Consider the following 17,024-nt stretch of genomic DNA (forward strand, 5'->3'; position numbering starts at 1 on the left):
TTTAGGTAAATCGCCTTATTTGGCGAACGTCTTGAAGCGAGAACGGGGTCTTTTGGAGGTGAGCGCATCATCTGGCACCTAATGAAGAACACGCACACAAACACGACTCTGTTTTTACCTGAGTGGCCGGAGACAAAATTAAAAGTGAAGGCAAGAGATCGCATCAGACTCTTGCTTCAAAGCTGAGAAGATGCTATCACAGATATCACAGAGAGCAGTGCAGAGGCAATATTATCCTAACGCTGAGGAAGGCTAAAGATGTTACACGCCTTGCTCTGCCAGACTCACAGAGCCACTAAGGGTGAAATACTCACTTATAGTTAATTAAAAACATTCAAGGCTTAAAAAACATCTATTTTATAGGCTACATCTTCCCAAAATAAGGCCTTGGAGAAGATTCAGGAAAACCTTTCAGACCACAATTGAACCTCAACTTTGCACTTTGGGGGGGTAGCCTAATTTAAACATTCCTCTAGCTGATACTTTTGCAGCAGCTCTCATTTAACATACAGCTGTTGACAGTGGATGGTCGAAGCAAGAGTTTATGTTTTACAGTCAAACATTATACCAGCTCAAACAGGCAGAAATAATCTCAGCGGTCGAGTGAAACCTCAGTGGGCAGCAAAAGAGCCACAGATTTTTCAGCTATGTAGCCTAGTCTATGAAAACGGCAACTACAAAATGCAAAGCAGCCACACGGGGTTTACTAGCTGCACTTAGCTTAGCTGAGTCACTGCTGACTCAGCTGTGCTGTCTTTCAACCATCAACTCATTTTAACGTCATTTACTTAACCACTTGGGAAAAAAGAAAAACACACAGGGTTTATAGCTGCAGGAAGCTTAGCCAAGTCATCATTAGCACAGGAGAAAATCAAGCATTTTGTAACAGAGTGTGAGGAACATCGTTGCACAAATGTTTTTTCAGGCGCGTCGGAATGGGATCAGCTAATCCAAACTGTATGAAAGGAGGAATCTGGCACGAACTTGCATGAATTCGTAACAAATAAGTAGGAATAAACTACTTAATTAACTGACAGGTCACAAGCTGTCAACCACAGTGTCATGACTGCTGTTGCTTTTCATTCAAAAAGGGGTTTAGCTATACAGCATGGTTCGAAAAATGTGTTCGCTAATCTACATTTATCATCATACGTTTTAGTTAAAGCTGAACTTAAGCTTCACTTATGACTTTTTTCAACACCATCCCATTACTGAACATTTCCCTTGATTAGTGTATAGGCCTATTAGCTAGACGTAGTTGCCTATTACTTCAGTTAATTAAGGGAGCTAAGTGTTGGTGTTTCAAACTTCAGCAAATTCAAGCCAAAGTGTTGATTATATTATCAGACATACTATTTACAAGATAGTAGCCTATAATTAATCTTCACATTATAGACAAAATAAAAAATAAGCCTAGTGGAAAGGATTAAAATCTTTTTTGATAAAAAAAACAAAACAAACAGTTTCTCTTCAGATATCAGCTCCACATCATAACGGCTTTGTTTCCTGGATTAAATTCGACATTTAATTACTTTTTCGTTTGCTCATAGATAAATGAGTAGACCAGCCCACCGTTAGCATCCATCCAGAACATTCCACAAGGGGAACAAATTGTTCAGAGGGGTGTGGTGTCGGGTGAAATAACTGTTTAATATTATGGTAAACTTTGTATTGTTTTCTCAGTGGGGGGAAACAGGAGACTTTCATGTTCCCTCGTGAGGGTGGAAGGCCGGTTAAGCCTGGTGCAGAGACTGGACACAGCAGGGGTGTGTCACATGGACCATGGCTCACGCACCAAGAGACAAACCGAAACCCTCTGGAGACCACATACCTTTGGATCCAGTATCTGTCTCAGTGTTCTGCTTTCAATCTCATACAAACATATGACTCATGCACTGCACTGCTGCAGCATTGTGGACTGACGTTAAAGTTGCCAGATGGTGCACCTGATCTGTCAAGGAGGGAAGAAAGGGGGGGGTGAGGTCTGTTCTGAACAATTGTCAAGGTTTTTCAGTCATTCAATACAAACACCAGGACCAGAACTTGACAGAATCACCGCCAACTCATAACCTTCGTATGAGGTCTCTGTCGTGTGAGGCCGCTACCAGTGTTGAGTCCAAATTAATCCCCCCGGTGGCATATTGTCAAGTTTTTTGGCAGCACAGCCTTGTAAATCTTCCAAATTGGATGTCACTCGAACAACAGTTAACAAAAAACACAAAACAAAAGCTGAGGCACAACTGCTTTTTGTTTTCATGTCTGTGATGAAGAAACCCTCTGGACCTCATGTGGTTCGTTAGTCAGAAGTTTATGTGAATTCCTCATTGTTGAGATCGCCCCACTCCCGACATTGTGTCAAAAGTGTGCGCCGACATCGTTACTCGAGCATTGTTGAGCATCTTGTTGAGGATGTGGGTTTGAGATTTATGTATTTTGTTTCTGCTGATGGGTAGAACGAAGACAATGGAGTAATAAACCAGTCCTGTAAGGACAGAGGATCTGTTTTGCCCATCGTCACTGCAGGTGGAGAGGCAGAAAGAAACTGCAGAAAGGCACAAAGAGAGAGTGGAAGAAGGGTTGAGGCACTGACAGTTGGTGGGTTTTCTATTATGTATGTGCGCAGGTGGGCCTTACACCACCCTGCAGACCTCACAGCAGTCCCCAGTGCCCTGCCTTTGACTTTGAGCTTTGACCCATGGTGCCCTGTTGGTTGGATGGCAGACCATTGGTGATACAATCAACCCTGATCCATGTGATGGGCCAGTGTGGTTGGCCAAAAGGGCAAGACGGCGACTGGAGGGCTGAGACTTTTCTCTCTCTCCGTCTTTCTCTTTGATGTAGGTTATTTGTGTGAAGTGGTCAAGCGGAAGCAGCACAAAAGCCTTTTGTTGGGCCAAGAAATGACAGGAGTCATTCAATATTAAACAGCAGGTTGCTTTCTTTGCTGCAGACGGGTCGTATTGGCAGAAAACCTCTCCTCAAATGTTGCCAGATGGGCTGTAAAGCAAATTAATGGGAAAGAGCAAGTAGATCAAAGTTTTGTTCAAAAGATTAGTTGATTTAATGATCCAAATAGAATAAATTTACAACCATTTCAATAATTGGTTGCTTCAAGGGAGACTCTGGCAGATGACTTAACAGAAGGAAAACCTCAAAAAGGTTGATGCATAGGCCTAAATATCCCTTTTAGACCTTTATAAACTCAAAAAACACTGGATCCTTCATCCAACTCAGTAGAGTATATCGTTAGACCCCACCCCTGCCACCCATTTCTATTTAATATTTGAAGTCTTAGGTTTTTTTTAAAGATTTTACAGGGCAACTTTTGCTCCAGTGCACCGTTTTAAAATTAAAAAAATGCCCCTTTACTGTAAGTCAAGTAAAAAAAGAAAATACTGTACTCTGTTTACGAGTTCTTTAATGTCATGATTTGCTGCCTGTCTTTGTTAAACATCCAGCAAATTAATTACCACTTGGTGACAGAAACAATGTCCCCATGAAGTCACAGTAGTGGCTTTCCGGAGCTTTCAGTCATATCACATGGCCGTTTCCATTCGTCATGTTGGCTTAAAGATGAATGCTTTGTATTCAACTAGTGGTTGCACATAAACAAATGCATTCTTATTTTTCCACTACTTTTATGGACTTCAATATAAAACGATTAATCAATAATAAAAATAAGCAGCAGCTGCAACCCTAAATCTTATCTGCAGAGGTGGTCCGATGCTGTAACTGTTGGCCTGATGAATGCACATTCATCATTAAAACTTGTACACAAAGTCAGGATATCTGATTAATATCGTTTTGGGAGTTTAGAAATTAAACACAGCCTTGGTTTCAAGATAACAGATTGCTTTTTTTGTTTTTGTTTTTGAAGCCTTGAGGAAAATGATAACTGAAGAAACCACAAGCTGTGATCGTTGTGGCAGGTAATTCAGCACTCTGTAAACCGGATGGGGATCGATTGTTCATAGGCACGCATGCTGGGGTAATAACCCAGTGAGGCAACAAGCCACCAAGTCCCACAGAGTTAAAAAAGAACATCCTCCATGTCTTGTGTGACTGTGGTGAGAAGCCAAGTAGAAATAGAAAGAAATGCAGCTAACAGGACGGGACCTGTCATTGTGGCCCTGTTTGTATGGCAGCAATTAAAGCGCAGGGGAGATTGCAGCGGTAGAGGAGAGGCAACAACCACAAGGACGCTTCCCTCAGGTTTTCAGACTTCCTGACAGACTTGGCCTCCAAAATTGTTTTCATGATCAGATAACCAAGTTTCACAGCAATTCTTCCAGCCGTAAACAATGCCACCATGGTTCTGGTTTTGGATGTCCATACAAGGAGCTGTTTGTTGCATTGCAGCATTGTAAAAAATTAGAGATTCACAGTGGCTGGAAAGTATGCAGGATCTTTATGAGAGAAGCGACTGTAGTTTTGGACCGCCTGGATCTGAGGTTTTCAGAGTCGGTGCCAACTGACTGAACTGGTATTACTCTGACGGCCGTGGCATCTACAGATAGCAAGATGTGGCAGAACATGAAGGGAAACAATGCTGCATGATGGTTTTGGTCTGAAGGAGAATGTGGTGGCAAAAAAAAGTGGTGAACACTGAAAAACACAGCTGCAGGTTGTAAGTTCCCCCTACTGTTTGCCAAATGAGGGAGTCGGCTCATGAAAATCCTCATCTATAGAGATTTTTCAATAAACGTGAAGAGGTGATAAAAATCAGCATGGAGCGAGAATATGGGATTACTTTGTCAGAGCATTAGTTTGGCCTTTGTGAAGGATGGATGAACGGCTTTCACGAAATTGACTGGGGGTCTGGAGTGTTGGGTTTTTTGAGTAACACCACTGTCTGAACACAAGCCAAACGGTTCCAGCACCTAATTAACACTTGAGGGTCAGACGGCAGTGCCAATTACTAACCAACCTTTAGTGTCTCCCATGCAAATCAGCCCTCATCGACTGGCTTCCTACCTGAAAGGCCAGCATGAATAAATTAACTCCATGCTAATGAGTCTTGCTTCCTATTCATCTCGAGGAGAACCTGTTCTGCGGTTGTCAGGGGCAGCTGGTGGGAGGACCCCAATCACCCGTCTTGATAAATATTGAAGCTGGAGCTTATACCGCCCCCTTGCAATTCATCTCTCCTCACAAGATGGAGTAGGTTTCATCGCGAAGGCTTGACTTCAAACCCAGTGCCAAATACCATTCCTCTTTGTCCGGACAATGCTTAGAGCTCTTGGTTCAGTTCTAGATGGCTGCACTTACCTAATACAGCGTTGGCCTGCTCATACATACTGCGCCAGTAAAATACTTTATCCTGGCAACTGACAGGCCCCTCTCCAGATAAAAAATGACTGTTGGACCGAAAAGGGACGGTCATCCATTCTCCTGGGGGTCTCTGCCCAATGGTGCACAGCAATGACTGGTGGCGTAAAAATATGGCATTAGGGAAGTTAAGGTGTCGTTTCATTGGGTAGCAGACCACCCAGGATGTCCTTACGCTGGCTGACAGAGTCGTCCGATTGTCTGTCCAACAAACATACTCCACATTCCCAGGAGGGGCTGCGCTCAAAATGCAAACAGCATGCGCAAAGTTACTGTACTGCAACTACTTGTCATGGACCGATGCCAGGGCTGGCTCGGAGAGAAGGGAGGCTTTATATAAACCACGACTCATTAATTTCTCAATTGTTGTCTGTCGCCAATTATCTTTATCCAGACTTTAGTAATGGGAATCATATGACGGCACAGAATGCCGGAGCGCTTATGTATGACTCCTCTCACGCCGGTTTACAGGAGCAGACAACGTATCTAAATATGACATGCGTGTCTGGAGTGTATTTGCTCCCTCGGCTATGCGCATGTGTTTGTGCAGAGTGATGTTATCCAGCACCAATGTCAACTGCCGGTTTCAGTGCATGGCTGACTGGCTAAGGTGTTGTCTAATATTCCCTGCTGGAGCTGAAACTTGAGATGTCAACCTGTCAATCATGCCGCCCGCCCGCCCCCACCAGCCGGCTAGTTTGCGTTCCCAATGCCCCAATTAGCACCTGGCCTCCCCTTCACATGTCACCGGCAGTCGATCTTTCGCACCGAGCCAACTCGTCAGCCCCGCTGCCTTTAAGTCGACCTCTCACCTGCTCACACCAGGAGGCTCTACTTAGATAGTAAATCTGTGATTTTACTGTCACTGAGGCTCTTGTGGCGACTCTCAGAGTGGGCGGGGGTGGGAGTGGGGGGGGCTTCACAGGAGATATGGGTCAGAGGCTTCTCAGAGTTGATGTGTTTACTAGTCATGGAGGACGGCCAAAGGAAAGAGGAAAAAAAGGCTTAACAAGGCTGAAACTGTGGCATATTTATATTGTGACAAGATGTCACTGGGGTCGTGGGGTTGTTTCTTCTGCGATGATTGAAGGTAAAGATTCACTGCGAGGGCAACAATGAGAGATGCACCTGTTGAAACTTTCGGAGCTGGCTTCAGACTCCGGGGAAAAAAGTTGTTTACTGATCCCAGTGCTTGAAGAAAATCCTTTCATGTCATGAAATGTTTCCAGTAATGGAAAATGAGTCTGTTTTATTGATAACAAATGCCTGTTTTACCTCCGCATTGTTGAGCCCTGCTCAGCTGAGACTCTATTTTTCCACAATTCAATATCCTAATATGACAAGATATGCTGCACAGTTTGGAACAAGTCCAAACAAACCCACACAAATAGCTTCATAAAAATAAGCTATTGATTTTTGATAACACCAACCTCCGACTCAAGGATTTTCCATTTGACCTTGACTACCCTTGAAGAGATTCTCTCTTTGTCCATATTGATGGCCATTGATTATCTTTCAACATGTTGCTGTGGAAGAATAATAAAACATTCATCAGGGGTAGCAAGGTCAGACACAGGAATGGCTAAACACAGAGACAGACGGAGAAAGGTGGGCTGACAGAGGAGCTGTCAAACATCTCACACTCTTGTCAGCCCCAAGGCGGTGCAAGCTGGAAGCCCAATCGCTTTTGCTTACCCTCCTGCAGAAAATGCCCATGTTGCAACTCAGGTAATTAGATGGACAACTTAGGACATGAGTGTGGGGAGAGTGCATCCACACACTGACAAATACCTCTCTTCCAGCCATGTATACACCAGTATTCAGGCTCAAGAACACACACACTGACACACTTGCATGCACACACGGCTAACCTATATCTATTTGTAGCGTGTCTGCACGCCTTTGCCGACAGCTTTGACAGGCCTATGCTTTGCCTCGCCAAGAATTCCCCATAATCACAGAGCGTCACTGATTTTTTAACTTCACAGGCTTTATTATGTTTACCGTCGGCAAGTGGAGATGCTAATGCGCAGGTCTAATCTGAGACTGAGGCGGGAAGACGTCTCAAGTTAGACAAGAGTTAAACCTCAAAGCACAGACACAGACCTCCTCATTTGCTTCTGGCCACTTGACACATTGATCTTTCACCCTTTGCCCTTGTGTTGACCTTAAAAGACAACTGCATACCACGACCCATCCACATCTGTTGTCTGCATTGCTGCGTACATTAACACACATCTCAAGGAGAAGAGAAGTGATGAGAGTCATTAAAAGCAGTTCAGCCTCAAGGAAAAGAAGACCTTGTGCGTCAATTTATTCTTTCTTCCACTCATTGAATTTAATGACATTACCTTAGTAGAGGTGGATGTAATATCGGCTAAGACTACCTTAGCTTGGCAGATCTCTTCAGGGAACTCGGCAGTGCGTTTTTCAGATTAATCAAAACCTTAAATTAGTCACGCCTGCCTTGAGATTAAAGTGTTTGAGGTATCTACTTAGCAAAACAGCTTATAGAGGTCGTTTTATAACTGTATGCAGCTCACAAAGCTGGAAAAGCACATAGTTTTTAGCAATGATTCAGCAGAAAGTTTTGTAACTGAAATGCAATCAATTCAAGGAATGCACCTTGAGGCACTTACCAGGAGCAAACACACACACTCCTGCTCAGACTCACTGACATATACACACACACTCATTGCCGAATAAACATCCTTAAAAGACCGACATCCACCTACAGCGTATAAACAGTATCGCACCCATATGAATAATGGTGGGGGTGAGTGAGGTAGTAATGAGGCATGATAAAAGCGAGGAGGGATTCGGTGTATCCGCTCTCTGAAGCCTGGTAGCTGATCCTAACTCCTGCCAACTAAGCCCATGTGGCTCGTACCAGTGTGAGGGAGCGCTCATTAAACTCCACACATCATCTTAATCAATCTCTCCTATGTCCCACTCAGTCTCTCAGCCAAACACATGTATGAAAAAACCAATATTATCCACAGGAAAGTATGTGAAGGACTTTCAAATAAACATCTTTCAGGGTTTGACATACATACTGTATATATTTCCAACTCAATGCTGTATTGGATACTGGAAGTATGCCAGTGCAGGGTGAGACCACTGATGAGGTTAAATGATCCTGATCATGAACACAAGCCACTGCCCCAACTGCTAACTGGAGGGATAAATGAGGCCGAATCACTGATCCCACCATCGTGGGAATGGCATTTTGGCAACAGTGGGGCCAAACCTCAGATACAGTAGCAGAACCGATGTGCAGCTAATTCAATATGCTTTGCATCTTCTGAAAAAACACGGTTTACAGCACACAAAAGCAGCGTGGTTGCTACTGTGTGCACAGGAGGTGGTGCGGTAGTGTTAACTCAACAGCTACTCAGGCTGTCTCTGTTAATGCAGTATGCTGTCTGAGCACGTTTACAAGTATTGAAAAATCTGGAAGCTGTTTGACAATGTCTAAAATGATCAGCTGCGCTATGTTAATCCTGTCTGTCATCTCAATGCATCACACACAGCCTTAACTCATTATTAGTGCTATTTAATTGATGCTTCTAAGCTGCAGATCCAAATCAGTCTCTCAGAACCAGCTCATTCATTTTCCAAAACTCTCTATTTTCATACAAAACAGGTTTTTAATTTAACAACAGAAGTGAAAGATTTAAAATGTTAATAATATACGAGGCAGCTCCACAAGACCTTGGCCAAAGGTCTTGCCAATACCTCGATGTGAAGGGATAGTAATGATGCATTTGGACTTGTTCAGTCACTTTTAATCAAACTTTTATGTCCAAATGTTGAAAAGAAACAAACAAAGGGCTGAAGTGATTGCATGTGCTCTGGCTATTGTTGCACTCTTTGCTAACATGCCAGCTACATGGAAGCTCGTAAACTGTGAAACTAGCAACCACAAAACTAAATCATTAAGTAATGTGTGGATGAATTGTGCATTTGACATATTAGGTAAAGTAAAAAATATACTTTACACTTCTGGATAATGTTAGATCGTCACTTAAGTGAGGCACATCTGAATGAGACACTCATACAACGGTGAGTTTTGTTACCTGCACTCAAACCGACTCTTAGTATTAATTCAAACTTGATTTATTATCTAAAATGTCAAGTTGCAGCCAAAGGTTAAAGTGCTTCTAAATTTTGAAAACAAGCCTTGGAGGGGCTGTGATTTCATTGTAATGAAATTTTCTGACTTTTAATTGAATTACGATGAAACCACATCTTTTATACCAACTACATCAGTCTCTAGACTTTCAAGACATTTTCCACAGCTGTGTGGTCAATAAACTAAACTATACAGAAATTCTGAGAAGAAAACCTTTGAAATTGATCTGACAGTGCATTTCTGAAAAATTAAACATTTGTCTTCACAATTGCATTTAAAATCTCTACGCTCTTTACATTTCAGCCTCGTTCTTAGCAGCAAATACATCAAACATGCCATGAATCTAGCCAAAATAAATGTAGAGGAATCATTATCTTTTATCACACTGGGTATCCCTAAATACTTTTGCTGTGAAGACGGGGCCCTGTGTTTATTATCCGAGGCACGGAAGAGAAAGGCACTGCTGGAGAGTTTATTATTTGGGTTAGTTGCATTTTTCAGTGTTTATTATGCGGTTTTAATTGTGGCCTGGCTGCGTTCGCCCCCGAGTACACGAGAGTAAGCAGAGCAAACGAGAGAGGAATGTCAGAGACAGCAACTTCTCCGTGGGACAGGGGGCTACGCCGGGAGTCCCATGAACCTGCCTTACCCCCAGATTGGATTTCAGCTGTGACACAAGGAGGAAAAGGTGGAGGATATTGAATCGTCCCAATCTATGTGTAACACAACAGTCTCGCTCGCAAGTTTATTTTCTTGGATAAGTTAGTTCCAGCTCGTGGTAATTAACAGGTTTTCACATCTGGAAACAGAGGAATCCAGACTCAAGGACTAACCTTTTGGCCACCCAGCAGGTGCCAAAACACCTGCGCTTTCCTCCCCACTGGGACGCCACTCTTCCAGCTTTCTTCTATGACTCTTCATTCGTCTTTCTGGCTGCTTTGGATGCAGCCCAAACTCCCTGAATTCTTCCCCCGGTGAACAACAGTGTTTATAGGAGAAACGAGCCTCCGCCTTAGGCCCTAAGAGTCTCCCTACATCTGGTGCTTACCCATGCCGAACTCTCTCCTGCAGCCAAGGGGGGGGGGAGTTATGATCCTCATCCTCCTCGGTTGAAAAATGATTTCCAACTCAAAAAAATAAAAGTTGCATCTACTCAAACCTCCCCGGTGTTTTAAGATCCACTGCTAAATCATAGCTGGAATGTAAATTCACACCTGAAGTCGGCTCTTTAGCTTCGAGTAAACATCCTTCTACTTCTAAACCCATCATGTTTTTCTCATAAATGCACTTAAATACCACGTAAGGTAATTACAGCACTGTAGAGCAGGCACATTTTACTTCATCATACAGATAAACACTCATTAGGAGTAAAGGCCAGAGTCTATTAAAGAATTAGTGGCTTGCATTCAAACTCTCCTTTTATGGTCCTCCCTGAGGCCGTACACGCTTACAGAAAGTAACACAAATCAAATCTAATCCACACTCAGAAAGGGAATGGAGCGTTCCAGGATTATAGGGGATTGGCTCATTTTCAGCACAGCCACCTTTGACCTTTTAAGATGGCTATTTGGAAACACTGAGGAGAGAGACGCGAGTGAATAATGTGACTGGAGCGGTCAAAACCAAAGATAGTGATGGTGTTGGGTTTTTCCTTGTGTCCAGTCGTAAAGTTTTGGCCATTTTTTTCCCTTGAGCTGTCAAATTTAACAACTCACACAGTGAGCAGAGCATAAACAGACTGGCCCACGGCCGGAGGCTGGTGAAGATATTTGGAAATGAAACAATAATCAAAGAAGGAGGAAGAATGAAAGAAGACAAATGACATTGAAGCTAAGAAGGAAAGAATGAGACCATACGTGGCACAAGTAAATTTACTGTTCTCACAGCCTGAGAATAAAAGAGAAAAAAAATAAAACAAAGTGCAGCTGCTTCAGCCATACTGTAAGACTTTTCTAAGTGTCTGAATGAAACCTCTGACGGACAGCCTCAGCTGCTCTGGAGCTGCCTAATCCACAGTGAGAGGTAGTGAAAGGTGATCAAACGTCTCCGTCAGCCCTTGCACACCATCCAGCCACTGCAGAAAGGTTACTGCACAGGGTAGCGTGAGTGATCGGACAGCTCATCCACATTACACACACTCTCAACCATGACTTCTTCTTTCCTAACCCAAACTTTAACCTAAACCAAACTGTAAAACTGGTCTTCAACTTTAAATTTACTTATTTAGGAGGAACTTGCTTTTTGTCCCCATAAGAAAAATATGTCCTCGTATTGCGGCTCTGTTATTTAGGTCCCCATAATATGAGTAATACTTGTGCCACACACACACACACGCAAATGTTCAACCCGCTCTCCCTCCTTAAAATACACACGTTTCAGGGGAACATCAAAAATTCATAAAATAATCTATGTCAAAGTAATTAAATAAAACAAGAGAATCAAAACCAGAGGCAGCAACAATACCCACAGGTCTACACAAGAGAGTTGTGTGATTAAAGTTTAACTAGGAACAGATTCAGGGTAGTACCGACAAGCAGTGCCACCTCCTGCAGAGCTTTGACTTTTTGCACACACACACAGCAGGACAATGGACGGGCAAGGATGGTCCAAGAACAGAGCTTAAAGTCCTGAGGTATCAAACTGTCAAAGACTAATCACACCCCCCCCCCAAAAAAAACAGCATAATTACATAGTAAAGTCGAGGTAAGCCGTATACATCTCCATAATGATGTAGCCCCCGGGTAACCTTGATTATCAACCATTTGTTTAGCATTAGTGCGCTAAACACATGGCATCAGAGCAACATCGTTACATCTGCAGTGAAACACAACAATGTGGAGGGAGGCCAAGTCGATGGTTTACATTCACTTCAGGGGGAGCGTGTTTGTTATTTCTTCTTACCTTCGAAGGAGAGGAAGACTCTTGGCAGCGGCTGTATGAGGTTGGAGGCCTCGGTGGAGAAGACGCAGAGAGCCAGGAGGAAGAGTGTCACAGCTGACACCAGAGGTGGCCTGGCCAACCCCTCCGGCCTGCCCATGACTGCACCGCTCAGGAACTACGACCAGTCACCACTGTCTGTAGGAGAGAAAGATCAGTGAGTGAGAGAAACCCTAATTTTTTCCCTTTTTCTATTGGTAAAACTCAAAAGCCAACAAACTGCCATTAAGGCTAATGTGAAATACAAAGAGGCTTATTGAAAGAAACCATACTTCCAAAACAGCCTGGCTTAAAAATTGGGCAAAATTTGGCTGTAGCAGTTTTTGGCTGGATGACATGGCCCCTCTACATAATGAAATGTCTTTTCATAACCATTTATAGCAATATTTATTGACTCTTTGGCAGAGGAACCGGCAGTAAACACACTGCCAATGACTTATCACCACCTTATAAAAGCTGACACAACTTAACAGTTACTTATTTATATATTTGACAGATACAGAGCAACATTAGCATTCATTTGGAGTCATGGTTCTTGACGCCTGGTGAATACAAGACAAATACTCCCTTTCGATTAACTCTCATTTACTCCCCATCATCTTCTGGAGGAAATATGTGAGTCTTTAGCAGCTACACGCTCCACTGTGTTCACTGGCTGCATGCCAGCTTTGCCTGTTTACCGTTTGGTGCTGGGAAGGTATGAGTTTATCCGAGCTAAATGTTAAACTGGAGGAGGAGTTGGCTGAACTGAAAGTGCAGCTGGGGCAAATGGGAATGAAGTTGGTTTTTATACCTGCAAAACTGAAGAAATTGACAAATGAAAATGATCTACTGATGGTGACAATGGTTATAAAGTCAAAACAAATAGCTTAAAGATGCTAAAAAGTACATCACCTCCAGAGGTTTGGATGGTACAAGTGGTATAAACTACTGTAGGTCTGTCACTAAATGAAAATTTTTAAATGTGATTAATCGAGTGTCCATAGTTAATCATGATATATGGCAAATTTATTGCAAAGTTTTTATTTGTTCAAAATCTTCAGTAAAGAGATATTTTTCAAGCGTTTCATTTCTTTTCTTTTTTTTTATCATCGATTGAGGCACCATCTGAGTGGGAGCTGTTAACAACTGATTCAAACTATGAGTCGGAAAAGACAGACCAGTATCACAGTCTGCACATCAAAAAAATAAAAAAACGATACAAAGATTTTGCATCAATCTTATTACTGCATTAACTTTGACAGCCTCGGGATGAAACACATTGCAATAGTCATAGTAACTTAACTTGATGAAACAGAGTCACACTTGATTGATCTTTGCAGTTAAATCATCAGTCTGACAGGTTGAGAGACACCGAGTTATAAAGTAAAGCGTAGCCCAAATTGCCCTGAATGAAGATACAGATGAGAGCACAACATGTCAGTTAAATCCCATCACTTGCTATATCTTTGCAGATGTACTCCTCTTAAATATGGATGAGTTAAATCTGCACAAAAGAGCTGCCGGAGAAACGCTCCCCTCTTGCCTCCTCTTGTTCCTTTTTCCGTAACAGGACAAGAGAAGCTCAATTATTGATAGAGGCAGGTACGGTACTGCCAGTGGGAACTCCTGCAATGCAAAACTCCACTGCTGGAGAGAGACTTGGCTGTTTTAACCACCAAAACCGACTGTTACTCTTACCTGAGTAGTACAAAAATCACTTGCACTAGCTGTATTATATATAAAAACTGACCCCCTTTACATGCAAAAAGAAAAACCACTGCTCTTACAAGAGGATGGATCCCCCGCTCTCATGGCTTATAGATGTGCGATGAAAAATTGATGGCCCACAGATAAGAAAGCTGCGTGATTGCTATGAAAATTTCAGTTTGGGGTGTAGTGTACAAATAGGTTGAGATGTGGTTGGAGAGAAGGAGGACGGACCTATACAGCGGAGGTGAAACCCTTCTGGTTCAGGTGTAGGAGGAGAACATATGGAGGGATCTGTGGCTACGCTCAGGAGACATAAAACAGCATGGGGGTTCGAACAGACGATCGCTGCAGCCCTCGTCCCGCTGCATCATCCACACACACATCCGCCCCCCCAGAACTTCCTTCATCTTGGGTGTCTGCAGGCGTTAGCCCTGTCCTGAAGGTCAACTCTTGACCTCTTCAAGGGCCGTGCAAGACTTCCCCCTGTTGCTTTATTGTCATTTTATTTTTATTTTTTTACTGTCTCTTGACTTCTTTGTTTTACTAAGTCAACTCTCACAGCTGTAAAGTCAAACTCAAGCCTCAAGTCCATATTTTCTTTGGTAAATTGGTTCCAGTACAAAACACTGAGGTCTGTGGACGATCAACAATAACGAGAGCAGAAAAAAAATTAAAATTAGTTCCATGCTCTTCAGTTCCAGTGCGTTTTTTATTCTAAAGGCAACAAGTAAGACAGTGGAGCTTTAGGGAAATTGATCGACCATCACATTTGGCTTTAAACCACAATCCTCCTCCAATTTAGCTGTCATGAGCAGCAGATAGAGGGGATTTTAATGAGATTAAGAAGATATTGATATTCCTGTCCAGCATCGGGGCTGAGACACCACCATGTGTGATAAAATAATTCAACTATTTCAATTATTTAAGTGACTCAACCCTTTTAAACTGTTGAACGTCCCCTCCCTGCGTGCTCAGAGTGATCTCCCAGGGAGAGGCTCTCTGGCATGGACACGTTGCTCTCACAGCTGCTCAACTCATCGACAGGGTGGGGGGGGGGGGGGGGGGGGGGAGTTGGTCACCTTCTGAGCACCTTCTGACATCCCATCAGATCAGGTTCACACACTTCCACCTCCATTTGTTTGATCATCACCGCACTGAAGATACGAATGTGCTTGTGCTCACCACCACCACTCCCTCCTTCTCCCTTTCTCTCTCTCTCATGGGGCACCACCACACTGTTTTGTCTGGATTAATCGGTCTCCCCATTAAAAAGAAGGTGCTTTCCAGTTTGTAGCCACGAACAAAATAATAATAAATATTCCAATTAATTTTGTCAAGCTTTTCAAAAGTCCAGAAATTCCAGCCCTGAGTCTGCCAGGAATCTCTGCGACAGCAATTAAATGCCTCTCCACAAAAGGAGGTCAGCCCGAGCGAGTGGAGAGTTATATTTCCAGTGGGGTGTAATGATAATTGTGTTTATTGTCGAATTCCTTGGCTGACAGCCTAATGAATTTTCCATCTCACTTTTTCCTGCTTAAAAACTAATATTGACAAAAGAAGAAAAGAAAACTCAAGCAAATCCTCATTTTTCTCTCTCATTTTCTGTGATTGTTTGGCTCCTGTTAATGCTTTAAACACATGAAAACAATCATTCATGCTGCAGGAAATTGAGAGAGAAAGTCTTTAAATTTTGTATTTACTTATGATTGATTGAATTATTTAGTATCTGGGTCTAATCCTTCACTCGACTGGAGAAGGAGGAGAATTAAAACCGAAACGGTAAACAACTTGTTCTGTGCTCCCGGCTCTAACAGGACGGTGTGTGTGTTCACACCACACCCTGTCATTCAGTTGTCAGTGGCTCCGTTACAGCCACACGTTCCTTTACACACACACACACTCATACACACACACACATGCCTAAGTAAGTGTGTATTTCAAGTAACTTTAGACAGAGCCATTAAACATCATGCGAATCTTGTGATTGCACCATTCAAACCCTGTGATGCTGGACAAATCCTCTTAACACTATTAAGTAAGTGCAGTTTTATACTGTAGTAAGAGCCAAAGGTTGGTTCAAGCTTAAAGCAAAAGAAGTTACGTAAAAATGTTAACAAGAACAAAAGCCATGAAAAAACAACAGATGTTAAAGTTTTTATCTGCTTCAGCAGAAACAAAATCATGACTCAGATTCAGTGTATTTAAATAGAAACTACGCACAAAGCACACGGGGCAGATAAAGCAGGACGCAGGAGTTTCATGTAATATTTCACAAGATTTCTAGGGAGCAGAAAGTGAACAGTTTACTTCATCTATTCTCGCCAATTCTCAGTGGTGGGACTCTGCACCTGTTAGTCCCAGAGCCCACCACCTCCTCTCTGCATCCTGCCTCAGTTCAGTCCGGCACAGCACAGCAGGTAAACCCTAGCTGCTTCTCATAGACTCAGATCAGCTCCTGGTCCAGGACTTACCTCTCTTGCGTCAGTGCTGGTCCCACTTGGAGAAGCCGGTATACCAAACCAGACCTGGGTCTTCTTTATTCCCTCCTGGAGAAAAAAAATCCCAACACCTTGTTTCCAGTCTCCTCCAGTGACACCAAAGAGGAAAAAACGCAGCTATTCCATCTAAGTGCTCAGAGAGAAGGCTTGACTGAGAGAGAGAGAGGGAGGGAGGGAGAGAGGAGAGGAGAGAGGGAGGAGAGCTAAAAGACAGAGAGGGCTGGTGTCCTATTACACACTCTCCACTCAAGTCTCCCTTCTCCTCCACCCCTCCCTTACACGATCGTCCTCCCTCCCTCCCTCTGTTAACTAGACAGCAAACAGATCACTTTAACATGTACGGCTCAAAGCGGGAGAGGTGGAGGACTCGTACCTCACAGGGAGAGAGAGACAGGGAGAGAGGGAGAGAGGGAGAGAGGGTGAAGCCTGAAAAG

The 17,024-nt window shown here is 43.1% G+C and overlaps 1 protein-coding gene across 1 annotated transcript in view; it reads right to left on the minus strand.

The window, feature by feature from the left end:
• Positions 1 to 16,772, minus strand: part of sema3c (sema domain, immunoglobulin domain (Ig), short basic domain, secreted, (semaphorin) 3C) — a 43,218-nt gene extending 26,446 nt beyond the window's left edge. Inside the window, exons 1-2 of the mRNA XM_083999989.1 lie at positions 16,564 to 16,772; positions 12,365 to 12,538 (exon numbers count right to left, since the gene is read on the minus strand). Of these exons, the coding sequence (XP_083856115.1) occupies positions 12,365 to 12,500 (136 nt within the window). The 5' untranslated portion in view covers positions 12,501 to 12,538; positions 16,564 to 16,772. The remainder of the gene's footprint in view (positions 1 to 12,364; positions 12,539 to 16,563) is intronic.
• Between the last annotated feature and the right edge of the window lie 252 nt (positions 16,773 to 17,024).

Source organism: Trachurus trachurus (assembly GCF_905171665.1).
Source record: "Trachurus trachurus genome assembly, chromosome: 23".
Classification (NCBI taxonomy): Eukaryota; Metazoa; Chordata; class Actinopteri; order Carangiformes; family Carangidae; genus Trachurus; species Trachurus trachurus.